Source organism: Merops nubicus, unplaced genomic scaffold (genome assembly GCF_000691845.1).
Source record: "Merops nubicus isolate BGI_N331 unplaced genomic scaffold, ASM69184v1 scaffold5974, whole genome shotgun sequence".
Lineage (NCBI taxonomy): Eukaryota > Metazoa > Chordata > Aves > Coraciiformes > Meropidae > Merops > Merops nubicus.
The window spans coordinates 109,977-129,932 of record NW_008603550.1 but is presented as its reverse complement, the minus strand read 5'-3'; the positions used below and the strand labels follow the sequence as shown (position 1 = coordinate 129,932).

The 19,956-nt window shown below is 38.6% G+C and overlaps 1 protein-coding gene across 1 annotated transcript in view; it reads right to left on the bottom strand.

Moving 5' to 3' along the window:
- Window positions 1-820: 820 nt before the first annotated feature.
- The window catches only part of TNS3 (tensin 3), a gene marked incomplete at its 3' end in the record, with an annotated part of 57,444 nt that continues 38,308 nt past the window's right edge, over window positions 821-19,956 (bottom strand). The window contains exons 12-15 of the mRNA XM_008938701.1: window positions 13,962-15,221; window positions 1,471-1,640; window positions 1,004-1,121; window positions 821-904 (exon numbers count right to left, since the gene is read on the bottom strand). Of these exons, the coding sequence (XP_008936949.1) occupies window positions 821-904; window positions 1,004-1,121; window positions 1,471-1,640; window positions 13,962-15,221 (1,632 nt within the window). The remainder of the gene's footprint in view (window positions 905-1,003; window positions 1,122-1,470; window positions 1,641-13,961; window positions 15,222-19,956) is intronic.

Sequence of the window (19,956 nt, the reverse complement as noted above, 5' to 3'; positions counted from 1 at the left end):
TGAGAGCTCTATCTGGGTTCTATCTGGAACGTGCTTTCCATGGAGTATTTAAAACTAGCCAATTTATAGACTGTTCAAGTTTGTCTTAAGAAACAAGGTGTCTTTCAAAAGGCAATTCAATATGAACTCTTTGGGTGCTGTATTAATTGCAAGCTATGTAAATTAAGGAAAAGGGCAATGAAACCATGGCAGCAAATGATGACTGGAGCAGCAGCGTTGACACAAATGGACTGCATGCCCGAACACAGACTGAAGGAGGATAAACTTGCTCTCATCTGAGAAAGAACACAGCTCTGGAACAGAATCCTACCCTTTCAAGCTGGCACAGGCAGGGCATCTTAAATAAATGTATGAGGAGGAAGAATGGGTAGGGCACAGCTAACAAAAAGAAGACAGATACGTAACATCCCTGGACTGACTTTCCCTAATGAAGTGGTTTCATCTGGAAAGAAAATTAAGATTTCTGGGGTTACAGAGCACCATTTTCTACAGGATTTTGCCAGGCTTCAGTGAAGACAGCACTTCAATACTTTACTGCCATCACACAGCTGCCTAATTGCTCCACACTGAATCTGGACACTAAACATGAACACAGGACTCCCTGTTGACAATTAATGGCATTAAATCTTTCTTGGATAATTCTTCATTATTTACTTCTTTTTTATATGATTAAAATAGTCCTGCTAAATTATAATACTCTGACTTGCACATGTCTAAATTCCCCAGGTGTATGTCCTATTTATAAAGGAGTAACTACTGTTGTGTTAGTTGCCTTCATGCAGTTCAGTTTCACATTATTTAAGAATTAGGGATATCTTACCAGGACTGGTTCTGCACAGCTCAGATGGGCTGCTAACCTTTTGGCTGGAGGGAATTTGATGATAGTATAGTGGAGGTGTTTTCACTAGGAGAAAAAAAAAAGTACAACTCCTTTTCAGTAACAGCTAAAATGTTGATACTGCTATTAAAATAAAAAAATGAAAAGAGATAGGCATTTCCTTACCATATGATGTCTCTGGTGACAGAAGAAAAGCTGGTGTGGATGGGACAGCTTTATTTCCATTTTTTGTAGGGGAGAAGATTCCCCCATCTATTTCATCTTGGTAATGTGCAACAGCCATCTAAGAACAACACAAAAATGCAAAGTTACAGTACCAAAAATTCCCACTTAACCCTACAACACAGTGGGGCATTTTTCATCAGATTACAGAATATTTTGGATCCGCTGTTTCAGCTGAGAGATCTTGGAAGCACTGAAAACATACAAATGCATAGAGAGGACAAGAGCAGGACACCCTTAAACACCAAATTACATTTCCAAGATAACTACAGTAATATTTTGTTCTTATTGCCATGATGCAACTGCCCAATTGCTTCACCCTGATTTTTTGGACACTGAATATGAACATGGGCCTCCCTAACATCCATTTGCTTCAATAAATAATTATTGAAAAATTCTCAGTTGTTTACCTCCTTGGTCTCCCCTGTAGGAACTGGTGATCCTGGATTTACAGCCTGATCAGTAGCAGGTGTCATCCATCCAAACCTGTTGTACGATGGCTGCCCAAGGACATCATTGTCATATTGCCCAACACTTAACTTTCTGATCCTTCCCCCAGCTGCACCATCATCTTGTGTACCTGTTGCTGAAAATAAACAGGTAAACTGATTAATAAACCTTTTTTTCAGTTAGAGCTGTTAAAACAAACTTCAGTATGGTGCCTTCAGTGATTCTGTTCAAGAATGCTCATGAATCACAGAATCACGGAATCATAAAGGTTGGAAAAAATAACTGTTTTGGTAACTGCTTCACCAAATCACACAAGTGGGTGAAAAAGCCATATAAATCAGTTGCAGTTAGCCCAACTGACACAAGTTAGAAGATACTCGCAGTACAGCTGGCTCCTGGCTTGTGCTGGTGCCTGTTTTTGGAAGAGGTGACCCCAGTGCCACTGGTGGAGCTGCCGGCAGGGGCCGCTACGGGCACCCAAATGGGAGAAGGTTTTCCATCCCCAGCTCCCTGGACGCCTTCTGTGGCACACACGGCAATCACACTCACTCACAAAAATCAGGTATTAGATACACACAGGCGCTGCAACCTTCTGGAGTCTGAGGAATGGAGCACAAGAATAAGTTGAGGCAGCAGAACAATCCAGGATATTCAAGGGTACAAAGCCATATTTGTTTCCAAAGCCACTATTAAGAGAGTGTCATTAGATACAGCTTTATGATAAGCAGGACTTTATACTTAGTCATCCACTCTCACCAACAGACACTTGCAGAATCTGCCTGCAGCAATTGCTTTTTCCACCCTTCTTTGTAAGAGTAAGTCACCACTAAGGATCCCTTAGTGATAACCCTTCCTGTGCAGGCACAGGACACTACAAAAATAACCACACACGTAGCAACGTTGCAGATACTCCTCAGAGTTTTTATTGTCTACATATGCAAAATGTTGTTTGAGAATTAGCCATCTCTCTTAAAAAAAGCTAAGGATTTCTAGAAGAACTGTTTTTCATTGTTTAGTGTAATTTAAACTCTTACTATTACTTCCAACTGTAAATACACGTTGATTAAGCACGTCTTACACATCCTGATCATGGAGCTGTAACAATAGGAGTCCAAAGTGTGCCCTTCATCTAAACTAGCAAGAGGGCTGAAGCAACTGCTTTAGCAGAGAAAGATAATAGTGTACACGTTCCACACACATCTATTTCCTAATCGCAAGTAGCTAACAGAAGCCAAGGTGTGAAATCTGGCATGCAGGGTAAGTGCCTCTATTAGAGACATTTCACCTTGGTTATATATATATAGCACTATTACAGAGCATCAATGCACAAATATGTTTCTGCATAGGAGAACAGTTTTTATTCAAGATTAAAATACAGACAGGGATTTCAGACTAAAATCCATGTTACTTAAGTGATTCTGTGTTGACACACATATGTGTCAACCCAAATAACTTGCTGACAAGTAGTGGCTTCTTCTAGAAATATTCATAAATCTCTTGTAACACTACAGAATGAAACACTTTCAAAAATCCAGCTCTGCTACCATCCAAGACAGTATGACAGTATTACTAAAGCAAATGAATAAAAAAAAAACCACCCTGCTAGTCACTTGTGAAAATCCCATCAACAAGGTTACATTTGAGGGTTCAAATTTAGCCAGTTATTTATTTTATTGAGTAAATACACCTAGCACACCTTGGAAAAGACACAGCTGAGAGTGTGTTTTTGTTGTACAACTTGAAAACTAAAATACTTTTTAAGCACCCATATTTTAAACACTTATTTAACCATTTTCCCCCAACTAGAAACTTTATGTGTGGTCTTTCAGGTGGAAAGAGTATCTTCTAAAGACAGCATGAGCAAACCAGATGCATCAAACAAGATCTTCAAAGCCTTTTCTAAAGAAAAGGACATGAAATCAAGTAATATATTCCAGACCTCTTAAGTGAGCTAAAAAGTCATGAAGATTTCTACTGAAATTGAAGACACTTATGAACATTGACAAGAGTTCATACAAGAGTATATGACAAGAATTTACCAACTTTTTTACGTTGGAATTATTTTTTTATTTGTAATTTCTATAAAGAAAAGTGAGTGTAAATCACCATGCATAATCCCAGCCTTCAAAGAGACCATCTGAGGCTAGACATCCCAGTCCTGATCCTCTGCAAGAGGAGATGGGAGCCAGAAACAGCACATGATAGTTTAACTCCATCTGTAACCAAGTCATCAGTGACAGGCAGTTTCCCTCTGAATGTGCTTCTCTTACTTAACACAACAATGTAGGCTACTTTATGAGAGAGAATCTTTTGGGTAGGTCAAAACAGACCTTAAAATTTACACAGATTTTACTTGGCATGCTAATGAGAGGGCTTCATCATCAACAATATTAATATACTCATGTCTTTAGTATTCGTACACTCATGAAGAATTTCTACAAAGTCAATGTAGTCCTCAGAAAGCTGCAAACAGGTATCCCAGGGAAATTGAGCATTTTCCTTAAACAGCCTAGAAGTGGTTTACCTATCACATTCCCAGCACGTGCTGAGTGATAGAGGGGAGAAGTTGAGCTGATATACTGCAATAACTTTGCAAATGTAGTTCAGAGCTGCCTCAGTGGAACAGATTTAGAGTTATTAAATTAAAAGGTCTCTTTTACAGCATAAACTGTCAGGAGCCAAGACTTCCTAGAAATCTCATAATTTGTTTTTGTTCTTGTAGTTTAGCTTCAAGTATTGGCAGAGCTTCATAAAAATACCAGGAGCACATATTTATTTCTCTGAAAGCATGTTGTGTACTCTCATTTCTCTCTTCTCCGTTGTGAACTACAAAAATAAATTTTCTTTTCCCTGAAGAACAAGTAATAATATTCCAAGAGATTGGCATAATAGCATCAGGCATTTCTCTTGTCAGATGGTTATCATCGTGCCAGTGCTGAGGCATGGCCAGTCGTTAAAGGTTAATCTTTGCTTGGTTTCTTTAGCTGCTTAGTTTTCCTGGAGTACTACTGGAAGGTATTTATAACTATTAGAAAGAAAACAACACTAAGCTAAAACTCTTGTCTGCAGTGGCACGTCAACAACAGTGCTCTATCTTGTATATTAGCAGTTGCTCTGGCTAAACTTCAATAGCTGTTGTGTTCCCTATTCATGTGCTATCCACATTAGTACTTACTGAGTGCATGGGGCACACCATTAAAATGGTCCACATTTAATTTCAGTTACTACAACAACTAGTAAGATGATGCTTCCACATTTTCACTTGATTCACAGCGCTTATGGCCCAGCTTTATGTGAGAGTGGGACAAGCACAGCATATGTGGTAGAACTCTCTGGGAAGAACTTTTCTTGTGGAGGTGGAAAAACAAGCTGGACTGATAGCCCTTCTGTCCATTATAGAAGTTGCTATCATGTGTAAACTAGAATTATCAGTCTTTTCCAAAGCCAAATATAGTACATCAAAGACCTTAACTTCTACCTAGTATTGCATCACAGCTATTTTTGCACATTACAGTCAAAATGGAAACCCTTTACAGCAGATAATTAGAAAACAAAGTTCATAAACATGGAAGTTTTGACATCTTGTTGTTCACCCCTCTATAAATCACATTATGACTGTTCATCTAGGTGCAGTCATCTTCAAAGATTTTAATATTACTTCAGGCCACTCAACTGCCTTACTTTTCCTCAGCACTGTTTTTTTTTGATAGAGGTTTTTTAGGTTTTTACACAAAAGCAGTGTATGATAGAAAAGACTTACATAAAGCCTATAAATAAATTTACTCAAACTGATTTAAGGGAGGGAAAAAGAATATGATACACAGAATCACAACAGGATAAAAATGCTTTAGAGTTGCTGGAGTCACATGTTATCCTGGTTACTGCTATAAGTAAGAAAACAACATATTTAGTAGTTTTTTATCCCTTGAATACCCTGCAGGCTCCATAATACACTTCAATTTATCTAAATAGAAATAATTTGATGTCCTTGAGTACTAAGGAATCAGGAGAGAGAGGAGGGAGAGGGATATTTCAGTTGGAAGAGACCTACATTGATCACCTAGTCCACCTGCCTGACAACTTCAGGCCTGACCAAAAACCAAACCACATTATATCAAGTGCATTGTTCAAATGCCTCTTAAAACACTGAGAGGCATGGGGCATCAACCACCCCTCCAGGAAACTTGTTCCAGGGCCTGACCACCCCTTTTGGTAAAGAAACACTTTGTAACGTCAAGCCTGAACCTCCCCTGATAGATGCAACTTTGAGATGTGTCCTGGCACTGGATCCCAGGGAGATCAGGCTCTTCCTCTCCACCTTCCCTCCTCAGGAAGCTGTAGAGAGCAGTGAGGTCGCCCCTCAGTCTCCTCTCAGAGCTAGACAAACCCAGCATCCTCAACCATCCTCAACCACTCCCCAGAGGACATGTCTTCCAGCTTCTTCCCTAGATTTACTGTCCTCCTCTAGATGCATTCAAGGACCTTCAAGGCTTCAATGCTTAATGGAAATGCATCAGATTGTATTTGTAACAAAATGCATGACCAAAGCTTATGTATGATGCTTTGTTTTTCTAAGTCAAAAGGTTGTATCAAGCTTTGAACCTAATACCATTAACTGAAATTTCACATTTTCATTAACAAGTTTAAAATATTATATCATACTGAAAATATGGAAAACAAAAATTGCTGTCATCAAAAGGTAAGAAATTTATTATTCCAATTTTACAAGATAGAAATCTTAAAAGTTCTGTGCTCAAATAATCTGACAGGTTGCAAACATGGTGAATTGTTATGGCATTGAAATATAAATGTTAGAACTTGTAAAACTAATTTTAACTACTTCAGTCATCAGCACTTGAGTAACAGTTAAGATCTTCTCTGGACAGAGCTTAGGCAATGTTAACTATTATTTCACAGACAGCTTCTCACTGTGTTAACTTCATTTATTCTCCAGCAGGATTTTTCGGAATATGGAATTCATTTTAAGACTATCATTTTCACAAGAGACAAAAGGTAACATGCATATATTTAAGAAAATCTGACAAGCACGTACACAAATCGCATGTATATGGTTTAAGAAAACTACGTGTGGTTTAAAGAAACAAAAGGGGAACTTAGTAGAATATACGTTTAATCAATTATCAGCACAGCTTAACAGATATTGTAATTAAAAAAAAATAATACCTGCATCAAATAACAGAGTCAGCAGAGAGACAGCTTGGAAATCATTGCTGTGTACAAGCATGCCAGACAGAGAAGAGCACAGAGAGTAACAGACAGAGCAGATGCACTTCAAGTGCAGAGCTCCAACCTGCGTGAAAAGTTAGCACGACATAGAAGAGGCTCTACCAGTTCAACCCACAGAGCAATAATCTCAGGGTTCTCTTGAGAAAGGTAGAGTGAAAACTCTCACAGGGCTGTTTTTCCAGTGCCCCCTTCACAGACCTCAGCACAGGCGTGAAGGCTGAAATAAGTCTCTGGGGAGAATTATGTTAGCATTGCAGAATTCCAGATGCCACTGCCTATACAGCAGATTGAAAAGATCCACATAACTGTGACTACCCGTTACTGTAAAACGTGGGGGTTTAATCCAACAGGAAGCTTAACAATTCATCAAGAAAAAAAAAAATGTCCAGAAGTTAACTTCTAACAGAGGAGCCTTCAGTAAAAAATGCTAGAACACTAAGCAAATCAAAAGTGCCTTTTCTGGAACCATTTATCTACTACAAAGTTTAAGATTTTTGCAGAGAGCATTTAACTACCAAACTCTCAAGACAGCTTTATACTTAAACCAAAGCAAAACTATTTTAAGAATCTGGGATCACATTTATAATCACTGTTACAAATTTCACAGAAAAATAACATCTTCAAAGACAGATAAATATTGCATTTGTGGAAAAAGGACAAACAAATGTATACCCAGTTGAAGCAAAGCGAGTGCTAACAGAGTATTTTGTTATGCTCAAATTTTCAGATTAACAGCTCTCCAGGAACACTGTTTCAAAGAGATTAATCAGAACAAAAGCCAACTGAGCTCTGTCTGTGATATTTTCAGTGCCATAATCTTTCTAAAATGTAGTAGGGAGTGCTATTGCAGCCAGAAGAATCTCTTTGTTCTTGAAAAAATGCCCCATGTTTAGCAATGATTCGCAGGCAAGCTATTATTTTTTCCCCCTATCTACAATGGGTAGTAGACTAGGAGTCTGAACTCCTTATAACCCATTAGTCTAACAAGCAAATGGAAAGTTCTAAACTCTACCTTAAATCCAAGTAGGCCATTAAACCTGTCTGCACAGGACACAGCAGCTTTGCACGTCTGGCCACTTCAGCTTCTTAGTCCTTTTACCCTGTGCCAAGAATAGGCAGCAAGCCTGTTGCAAAATCCAAACTGGTACCTCCAAACCTGTACAGAGATGTCATAATGATGTAGGCTCAGGCCTACATCCTGGAAGTTATAGGATTGATAAAATTTGTGGAGTAAGTACATGACATTTTTTTAGATTAAAAAATTATTGTGCTGCTAAATGTAACTAAATTTTTACTAACTTTAACCTAAAAAGTAACTTAATTTGCTTTAGTTTAAAATATTGAATTTAGTTAAAACTCCAGTTTTAACTTAAAAACTCATTTTTTAACTTTACTTTAGCCAAAAACTCCATCTAAATTTACTGTTAACTAACTCCAAGTCATGGATCAAAATTTTCCTGTGTGACAGAAACTTCAACAGGTTTTGTAGTGTATTGTTAGTACATGCAAATAAGGCACACTGATGATCTGGACAACCTTTGTTCTCCTATCAGTTCACAACTTATTTCAAAGATACTGAGTTTGCTCTCCCACAGTATCACAGAATGAACAGGAAAATCTGGAACAGTTCAGTGCTTTTAGAAATTATTATTTAATAAAGTATGCAAAAAGGATTTCTTCTCCTCTCTTTTGTCTAAAGACAAACTGTAGCATGATTTATGATACGGTACTTTGGACCCTCTTCAAAGGTTTATTTTCAATAGAAGAAAGATCTCTGAAGATGTTCCAGATACTTGTAATCAGTTGTTTAGCCACCTCATTCTTATTCATTTTGTACATTGGGATTTTTTTGAGGAAGGGAGGGAAGGTGGCTTTGTTTGACACTCAGTTCTTTACTGAGCTGACAAAACATATGAACTCCAGGCAAACTGTAAGGATCTGTGAACTGTATACCTGTGCTGTCCCCATCACGTTAGGTGACCAAGGATGTTTCAAGATATTCCAACACAGTAATTCACACACAAAGAAGAATCAGAATTAGCTGAAAGCAACAGTATTCATTTCAATCATATAGAAAATACAGTCCCTCTCTTCCTCATGCTGGCCAATTTAGACAGACATGCATCTCTTGGTCCCAGCAATGGAAACAGGCTGCCTCCCAATGTTGAACACGTGTTCACACGCTTTGCCTGGGTTTGATCACATAATTCTTCAACTGCTTCTGATATTTTTCTAAAGATATAAATGGTAATGTTTTAAGAGTAAAAAGGTGGGGGGGCAGGGATGACACATGGGTGACAGCAATGGTATGTTTTACTGAAAATGGATTAATACCTTTCTGTTCTCTGTTTATTAACAGATTGTTGCTTTTACAGTTCTCTAGGTAGAAGTGAAACATTGTTTTAGCTTTCCTTTGGTACCCAATAAGCATAAACTTTTTGATAGAAATTGTCTGGTTTGAGGAAATAAGTTTTACTAATTATCTTTAGCTGACGGAGGTCATGTGTTATTAGGCATGAAAGAATATACGTGGAGTGAAGGGGGAAGATAAGGCTGCAGAGGAAAGCTTACATGCATATCCAGATTTCCTCAGGCTACAATCTTTCTTTCTGTTATATAAAATGAAGAACTACTGCAGCACTGTGTTACTAGTAAGTGACAGTGTCATTTACTACCAGAACCTCAGCCCCTATAAAAGCAAATCACCTGAAAATCTTAATATGCAGTGTGCAGATTCACCTCTGATAAGCAATGTGCATATAGCACTGCAGGAGAAAAGAGGCCATCAGACACTCTTCTACATGGTTCACAAAGGGATATTCTAGCAAAAAGAAATTCAGGGCTCACTGTCTGCCTCTTCCTATTCTCAGAAACACCAAGCACTTAACCCAAGACATGATTTTGGCCAGAACACAGAACTCAGGTATTTGTTCCCTGTCAACCTAGATTAAGGGTACATGTATATAAAAACCTCTAGGAAGAAGCCTGAAAGGGAAAGTAGCTGCCTATCTGTCAATAAGTGCAGAAATAGACAAGCAAAAAGAGGTATGAATGGACTATAACGTACATCCCAGTTGACACACACTTTCATTCTCAAACTCACCCTTCCAGCTCTGCAGGGCACTGGAAACATGCACATGCATTCTTAAGGCATACGTTTTCTCCACGCTCCTGCAGGAAACCAGAGAACCCCACTGTCCTCTCATAATTCAACTCTCCAATGAGGTGCACACACAAGACATCACATCAGTTCCACTCACCTCCAGCATGTCTGCTCCTGCTCACTCAGAATACCCCACTAATCCATTCAAATCCACTAAGAGCCAGCCAGCCCTGGTCTGCAAACTTCCTCCACCACAGGCCAGTATAGACTAGTATATCAATACACTTATGTACTTGTTAGGTCAAGGACAGTTTAAGTCACAGGGCACAGAGCTCCCCCTAAAACCTGACTGGGTAAGACCAACTACTACTCGTCAGTGATTAACTGCTGTTTTGGTTATCCTTTATTCATGGCTACTTCCTCATCTTCCTGGCAGTCTGCTGCATGCCTTTATGCTATTAACTAGCAAGCTTTTGTGCTATTAATTACACCTCCTGTGCTGCAGTTGTTACAGCAGCTAATTAATTGCCTTGGAGAATCTCCTGCTTATCCTAATGCTGTGAGTCTACTCCAAGGTAAGGTAAACCACATCCAGCAACTCTGTGCTCTGTTACCACAAACTCTCAATGAACAACAGTGTATTATTATTATTTCAAGGGACTATTTGGCTTATAAGGTTTTCTTTTCTTTCTATCATAGCACCTGTTTACAGCCTTTCACTGCAAGTATGCTGAGTACTTCAGCTTTACTGCATGTGTGTGCACGTGCAGGGCAATGGAGTCAGACTGAACTGAAGCAGCTGTGCACTGTGGAGGGAAAGCAATGTTACAGTCTGAAAAATACATTATTTTGTTCCCACACATGCAGGAACTTTTGATGTTAACCAAACACAATTAGTTAGGATTTTATCTTTTTTTTTTTTCTTTTAAATTGTTTAACACTTGTCATTTATCAGAGCGAGTATGGAGGATATTTCTTGTTATTTATTAATCCTTGCACAGAAACACTAATTTTCAGCACAATTATGAAGACAACAGACTTTTTAAGGGCTTGGGTTTGTACACTGAAACCCTAGATCATTTGACTGAGGCCACTTTCTTTACCTCTCCTCGCATAGACACTGCATACCTAAGGTTCTAAAAGACAAGTGAACTGTCAAGCGCATCTGAAAAAGGAGAGAGCTAACAAAGAGTATTTCCTTGTTTTTTAAACTTTTGGCTTGCTGCTTCTTTTCCCATCCACTGTCAAACTAGTCTAATTTTGCCATTTCAATTTATCTACCTATTTTCACTATACATATATTCACTATACATGAGTAGAATGAGGTCCATAAATCTCGATGATGTAAGCCAAGACTAGAGCCTAACACAAGCCTGAAGTCTTGCAACCTATATCCTTGATTCCACACATTTTAGGCTCTCTACAGTGCTTCCACTCTAGATACAATCAGTTCCTTTATTTTCTGGCCACCCTAAAAAAAAAAAAAAAACAAAACCCTTTACTTGCCACTTTCCTCCTTATGTCTCTAATGTCAATCTCTCACAAATAAGCTTTGTGGGAAGTTCATCAGAATTTGAGTTCAGGACAGTAAAAGTGTGGAGTAAGTGCTTCCTGAAAGCAAAAATTTAAGAAAAAAGTTAAAGACCCAAACACCAGTTGATTCACTCCCTGACTGTCCCTTAAATAATCAGCCTTATTGTTAGACAAGGTATGCCAAGTGTGCTGAAGTAAAACATCATGCAGAAGTAGTCATGATGACACGCAGTACAGTGCGGAACTGCCCACAAAAGGTTCCTCAGAGAGGTGGCTGCAGATAGGAGACAGTCAAAAGCCAATCTGGACATGGCCCTGGGCAACTGGCTCTAGGGTCCCTGCCTAAGTAAGTGGGCTGGACCAGATGATCTTCAGAGGTCCTTTCCAACCCCAACACTCTGTGATTCCATGATTTCAGTAGGCATGTGGGTGTTGCTTTGGAGCAGTGATAGAGGATATGGGGAAAAATTTCAGGATAAGAAACAGAGTTTCTGTTGATAGTCATTAATACTTACATACCACTTTCAGCACACAAATTGTGCTCACCACCTTGCCTTCAGAGACATACTCTATGTCTGATTAAATCCAACAAAGTGGTCTTCTATTGACTTGAATTGGAAGTCAATTATGTATGGATAAGGATTAATTGGATTACGGTTATGTATGTACCTGTTGTAAACATCCTGTAAGGAATTTCAATATTTCTGAGAGACAGGTTTAAAAAACAAATAGGAAAAAAAAACATTTATCCTTCTTTTCCCTTGCACAGGCTGATCAAGGAGAGAGAAATGCCTTGCCAAAGGCAGGAGGGGCATGACAAAAAGGAAAGGAGCTTCCTGACTCCTAAATTCTTTCCTCTCTCATACTATGCCTTGTTGCCCCTCACCTAAATCACCCAGGATTCTAAATACTTTCTGTACATTGATATTTCATTCCAAATTCATCACTATATTTAAAACAAATCCTCTTCCACAACACACATAAAACACTTGTATTCTCTACTAGTCTTTACTAAGGCAGGAAGTTTACCTGCTTTACCTTACTTCACAAGTGGAATGGAATTGACAGTGACTGCTATTTCCTTTGGGAGATAACCAGAATCTGTGAGAAAACCTTAAACATCTCTTTTCAGATTCATATGTTTAAACACAGAATTGTAGAAAGTGGTTTATTCTAAAGGATCCTTTCATCCCTGTCATTAGCTTTACTGTATACCAAAGAGAAGAGTTCTCTCCTGCTAAAGAAACCACATTTTCAATTTGTCCATCAGCTGATCATTTGGAAAGACCCAAAATAATTACAAACTAATTAATATAATCCTGTAAGAGCCACAAAACACATACAGTGTATGAAAACCAAGCACACGGTCATGCAGCTCACACACAGTCATCACAGATTTCTGGACTTCTCTAGTCCTCAGCTCCTCTCCTGAACACAAAATTGTGATTTCACCTTCTCTGCAAGAATCACCACTGTCCTTCAGATAGGCCTGCACAGTAATGGAAACCACACAGTATTCTCACAGAGTCGTCACTGACTGGTTTAGCACAGCCAACTGGAGTTCAGCTGAAGCAGCTCGTTTGTGCCCAGTGAGGCCAGACGTGTTCTGCTGTGCTGGCTGACACTGAATCAAACCCTGGAAGCACAAGCGAGTCTTTCACTGCACCAAGACAGGAGGAGGGAGAAAGATGAAGGGGGGGTTTTGAAAGGAAGGAAGGAAGGAAGGAAGGGGGTGTGTTCTGCCAGAGGAATTAGACCACACAGAATTTTCAAACGTGACAGCACCACCAGCAAGAAGAGCTTGTTTGTCATAAATTTTAGCTACAGCATTAATTAAATGTTTCAGTGGACTTAAGCAGAGACAGACTACTCATCCTTCTGCAGAGCTACTAGTTTTAGTTGCATTACTTAGGCAACATAATCAGCAAGTGTTGCATATTTAATTCTACCAACTGATTTCTGCAATCATATCAGGCCCAGAGATAACAAGCAAGCACTGTGACTTCTGAATTTTTAAACAGAAAATCGTTTCAGAAAGAGTATGTTTTAAAATGCTTTACTATCAAAGATGACATTATTTATGAAAATACTGCATAGAGATTTAATGTCAGCAGCATTACACTAAATCTGAAGATAAAATTGTTGGATTTTTTTCTCCTACTTTAAGTGAAAATCATAAAAAATAATCATAATAAGCAGCATATAATCATAAATCTTAAAACATTTTACCACAGATGCTTTCTACAAATATCTCAATGCAGGTATTCTGCTCCCTTATCATTTAAGCTTAAAGCAGTAAAAAATCCCAATTGATGACTTATAACAGGTAAGAATTTGCTCAACAATACTTTTTTCAAGCAAAAAACAAGTAACTGCAAAACTCACTTACCTTAAATCAATTTTATTCCATAATTTCTTGGATGGTTATGTAAAGAAGGTATCAGAAATAACCCCTTGATAATTACCCTGAAAGCTGTTAAGTCATGACCTGAGGTCCTGCTGTACCACATCAAGAACAGGCAAGTTCTAGGAAAAACATTATATTCAGAAAGCACTACAAGAGCTTACCGTGCCAGGAGAGATTCCCATTTGTGACCTCTAATTTGTCACGGAAGCCAGGACTCCTGCCAAGCCCTTCCACATCTACAGGAAGGCCAGTAAAGTCATTCCCTTGATTTCTGTCCTTGGTGACAGCGTTAATGCGGGTTGGGATAGGTTCAAAGGTAGGGTCTAACTCCAAGATCAGCCTGTTCAGTTGTTCAATGGACTGATCAATATCCAAAGTTGGAGAAGCTGGCAAGTCCCCTGTGTTCTGTCCGAGATCCAGGCCATTTGTATCCCTCTGAGGCACTGGCCTTGACTTAAAACTCTCAGCACTGGCATGTTCTGCAGTTCCAGCAGCACCTGGCATGCTTCCTAGACCCCTCTGCACAGCATCTCTGCTGCTGGAGCCACGTGTTGGGGTGTCTGGGACTTGGGGCAGGCTAGGGACACTGCCTGGACTCTCCACAGTGTTATGAATGCCAACCCTAATTTCATTCTCTGGGGCAAAACCATACTGGTGAGCAGTGACCATCTGCTGGTGACGTACCCACGTCTGAGTAGAGTAGTTACTTGGGCCATAGGCTTGAGGCTGGGGTGAGACAGAAGCATTCTGTTGCAGTTGCTGAGTTGACTTTGGCTCAGTGCTTCCAAATGATCTCTCATAGAGTGGATCCACACCAATGCCCAGGTCTGGGGCAAAAGCGTTGTGATGCTCTTCTCCAGTGTTACTTCCAAAACCATCTGAAAGAAGTGAGTTTTGACTGCTCTTGTGGCAACTGAAGTTCCCTAGGTGGGTGGAGTGCTGTCCTTCTGAGGAAGACAAAGTCCCAATGCTGTCCACGCTGTGAAGGTCATGATTAGGCACTTCATCATCCAGAATATCAGTCTCCCTGTCCTTCAGTTTGGTGTCTCCGTTCATATGAACTTGAGCTGGCACTATGTGGTGAGTCCCACTGTACTTGCTTTGAGTATCAGTCATCTCCTTGGTGGTGTTGACAGAATCCTCCAGACCAAAGCCACTAAGTAGCTGGTCCAGTTCTGCCTTCTCTTGGGGGCTCAGATCCCTTTTGACACCTGGCACAAGATGCTCCTCAGTCTTGTCTGTCCTGATGGAAGCTGTTGAGTGTCCTGAATCACTGCTGACAGACAGGGTATGATCACTGTGATCGGGACTGCCAGTCATGGAAACACCTTGAGCAACACCAGGGATGCCACTGTCCGAAGAGCTCTTTTTTCTCACTTTTGCATACAGACTGCCATCAATGGGTCCTTGGGTATGCAGTACTGTGGAGAGGTAAGCAACAAGGGAAGAGAGAGAAAAAGACAATGCATTACATAAAGGCTATGACTGGTGTTACACCACATGACAGCAGTGCTGCTAATACTAATGATACTGTTTCTGCAAAACTAAATTGGCTCTACAAATACTGCATCCACCAATGGCATTATCTGCTTCCATTTTACATTTAAATTTATAACAGCTTTCTTGATAGAAATATACCATTCCTAGCTCAAGATCAAATACAGTTCTCATTCTTTATGCTGTTCTGAATGAGTGTTTATGGCTCCACAAACTCTTCATACTCATTTAAAGAATTACACTATTACAGTGCTAGAAATGGGAGAGGCAGCTAGTATGCATTCCATCCAGAGCAAGAACGGTAGGAACCTACCAGCAATACTTGCCTTGAACATGTATCATGCAATTAACAGTGCACCCATTTCTACTTGGTGGTCTAACTACACTACAAAGAATAATTTACTCCTTTTCTTGATGGTACAAGGAAAAAATAAGCTTTCAATCAGAGCTGCAGTCCCTGGAGTGTAAGTAAAGCCTCTTCACAAAGGCATGCAGGAGGAAATGTTAAGACTAAGAAGTTTCTACACATGTGGAGGATCTGGTATGCATTTCACATTTCAGTTTTAATAAGCAAGGACACAATTCCTTTAAAACCCAAAAAATAACTCCTACCTCATCAATAATCTGAAGAGCCTAACTTACTTCTGACCTCCAAGGTATTCAAAAGTACTATTCATAATAAATATGGGCTAGAACTTTCCTTTCTGGTTAGAACACCTTTGAAAACATAACAATATTGCAGGAAAATGCATCTACCAAGTTCACTAAGGCTGGCTGTTGAAAACAAATTCCTGCTTCCAGTTGCATGAGCACAACTTAGCATGCTTCACTGAAACCAGCTATGCAGAGGAGAACCGAGTGAGCCAAGTTTTACCTTATTACATGCTTTACTTCTAACAGAAATCACATAAAATATATATTCAACAATAATAAACATGAAATAGACAGAAATTGTGTAAAGTTGTTGAGAAAATCTCTTCTTGCTCCTTGGGGGGGAGGGGAACCAAAAACAACAGCAGCAAAAAAAAAAAAAAAAAAACATAAACTTGAATAGATTTTTATATGCCATCAGGAAATAAAAAAAAAACACTGGAGTTAAAAATACTAGTGTGAGAATAACCACTTCAGCATTACTTCATTACTACCAACACTGGTAATCGATAAAACCACATAACACTGAATACAGTGATTTTGCTCTGGAACATTTTAAAAGCTCAAGAGTTCATTTGAATCCAGCTTATTTTATCCAAACCACTTCTTCCTACCTCTGCCTGTCAGGGATTTTTAAAGCTCTCCTTGACATTACAGACCAAGGGGAAGAAACAAAGTCATAGGAGGCACAGTCTTATGATCCTTTATTGGACTTGTTTGTCCAGCTCCTACACATATCACTGAGGTTAGATCAACATTAGGTAGAGCACGGTTACTGGGCTTCTACCCAGTGCTGAAAATTAACACAATTAATTCAATTTCTTATTAAAAGATTTAGGAATAAATATTTCTACTCTCTGCCAAGCCAAGAAAATAAAGTGAGTGGTTCTACTTTCAAAATATTTAAAGCTCATTTATACAAAGTGGAAGTTTCTGAGTAACTTTCTACCCATCGCTTGAGAACTGTTTGATGGTAAGAAAATTAGAACATTACAATTTAGGAACAGGCAGATTTTTGCCAAAGGCAACCAACAGCTCAGCCCACATCTGTGGCAGTTCCAGAATCAGAGAGACATGGAGAGGCCAATGCATGTCAACGTCAACTCTATCATACATTTTCAAAATATACTTAAAATGGCATTGTGATCATGAAGCTTCTCAACAAAGAAGTTTTTCTAGGCAATACCATTTTAGAAAAGCATTATTCAGAAATTGTACCCATGGTGGCAATGAATTAATCTGTTTATAATGGCAAGAAAAGTGGCCTGGTTGGAAAAAGACACTGACAAATTTCCATCGATTAATATACTTCCACATTAGCACTAATATGGTAGGTTTAACAGATTTTAGCTAATAATTAAAGGACAACTTTTTACTTTTCAAAGATTAGGTACTATTACTCATCTGATGTTGATTTTGAAAACAGCACAAGCAGAACACAAACACATTCCTTTTCAGAACAAGTCATCAGGCTAGGGAAAAGAGAAAGCAATTCCCCTTGCAGTAGAATATCTCTATGGGTGAACTGTCCACTGAACTTCATAATGTGTAAATCCCATGGTGAAAAGAGCTGCTATGCATGAGGTTGAATGTCTCTGTACAGATATTTAAAATCAACAATCATGAAAAAAATACCATGTCTAAGGAAAATGAAGCCAATTGACACTTTCTCAAATTTTTTCATGCTGATTTCTCAAACTCTCACTATTGCTAGGACAATGACATACAGTTTGCACTTCATGTGGAATTTGTTAATACAGTTACCAAATAAGCCACAAAAATTAAAAAACAAACAAACAAACAAACAAAAAAAACCCAAACAAAAACAAAACCCACACTAAGAGTAACCATTAGGAGATTTTTTTTTTTTCTGTGTGCTTAGTTTTGAGTTTAGAAACTAGAAAACAATACAAAATTGCTTTGTTTTAAATAGTTGAAGATTCTGACATAAAATAAGACTTGAAGAGTTTACAGGTCTGAACTGAAACATAGTTAAGCAAATACAGGACTAGCAGACCTGAACTATTAAAAAGTCTCTGTCAAATTCTCAAGTACAGGAAGCAAAAGGTGCACTTCCCCTCCTCAGCCATCACACAGCCATCCAGGCACAGCAACAGTACAGACAAGATGGACAAACTTGGGCTGCTGTCCTGAGAGTCTTGCTCATGTCCACTCTGTAAGGTGCAGAGATAACCCTGTCCAGTACTTCTTCCACTGGTACTAAATTATCAAATTTATTCTGCATGTCCCCTGGAAATCTGAGCAAACACAAACCATCTGAGGGTCTCCTAACCATGAACAACACAGCTGCTTTCCTGAAGAAAAGATGTGAGCTTAGCTTACCAATAGCATCACTACTTAAAACTATATCACTCCATTTGAAAAAGAAAATTAAAAAAAAAAAGAAATTAAATACAACCAACAAACCTACAGTCACCTAAGTGGATTATAAATTTCAAAAACTGTTCATCTCCCCTCTTTATACTCCCATTTGAAACAAAAAGCTTTTTTATAAAGTCAAGTTTGTTTGGTGTTTTTTAAAAATCTGTACAATACCTCTGCATACAAATTGAGTGATGTGCAAAAATAATTCCTCAGTGTATTTAATGGTGTTAAGAATTAGCACCATTGAATATAAATATGAAATCAGTTTTGAGCAGAGGATGGAGTTTTGGTTGCTTACGATCTTTGTTTTCTATTTTCCTATTAAGTATGCAAATTAATTCAAGTACTTCTTTCCATCAGACTTTGGATTGGATACAACAACTTTACAATATCCAGGAGTTTGTTGGGGTTTCAGTTCTGTCTGTTTGGTTGACTGATTGTTTGGGATTTTTAGTTTTGTTTTTTTTTTCAAATTCTGAACAATTTACATTTCTTAGAGAGTATCCCTTTCCATACTCCATTTAAGATTGGACATAAACTACTTCAGGATTCTGAGATGTCTTTTAAGTAAGCTTAAAAAAATTTTTTTCTGAAGTTCAATGACTGCCTTTGAACCCTCAAATGATCCCAATGTTGGATATGACATTTAATTACTTCTCAAATCCCAGTTTTGATCTGAGATATAGTCTGTACTGGACACTAAGAAGAGATTGTAAAAAGTTTCTACATATGTAACATTTCTCTGAATACTTAAGTGTTAACTGTTGAGCATCAAGGATGGGTGTAGGAATGTTTTAGACAGGTAAATCAGATGAAAGGAAGAAAAATTTTGCTGGAGAAGTTTCTCCCTCCTCTAACCTATCATGTAGATGAATGAAAATGTCTTTTTTTCAAACAAACCTTTAAAAAATACTTAGAAATATTGATCTCTACTACACTGAAGAATGGCATCTGTAGTCTTTAGAAGTCTGATTGATGTAGAGATACTACCAGGAACATTAAGAGTTTTTCTGGGACATCTCATAGGGTTTGGCTCAGGTTGGCACAACACAAAATTTTATTAGAACAAAAGCAGCAAACTGAAGAGACTGAAATGCTCAAGGGCAGGAGAGGAGAACTTACACACATGTATATATGTCCGTAAGCCTTTATATAGAAACATCTCATTTTTATGGGCAAACTCAGTAAATCTGATCTGAAGCTTCATAAGCAGTAAATATGTTTTTGCTACAGTACGGTCCCTGTTAAAAATAAAAACTCTGAAATGTGAGATTCTCCCAAGATTACTAGAATCACTTTGTATAAGCAACAGACAACTGTGAGCTGTCTAGGCTCCACAATTACTACATGTGCTAATGAATCACAGAGCCCTGTCAGAACTGAACACCACAGCAGAAGGGATGGTGTCTGCATACTAGCATCTCTGCGAAATATTCTGGCACCATAAAACTGGCCACTAAGCTTTGTGGCAGTCAGTGTATCACCTTGTTACCTCGAGACTGCCAGTACGTGGAATGCCAGTGGATTAAAAAGCCTGAGCACCTGTACACATGAGCAGTATCTTATTCAGCATCAGTCTGTGTTCATAACCAAAACAACAAGCCTAGATATAAAACCTCCTAC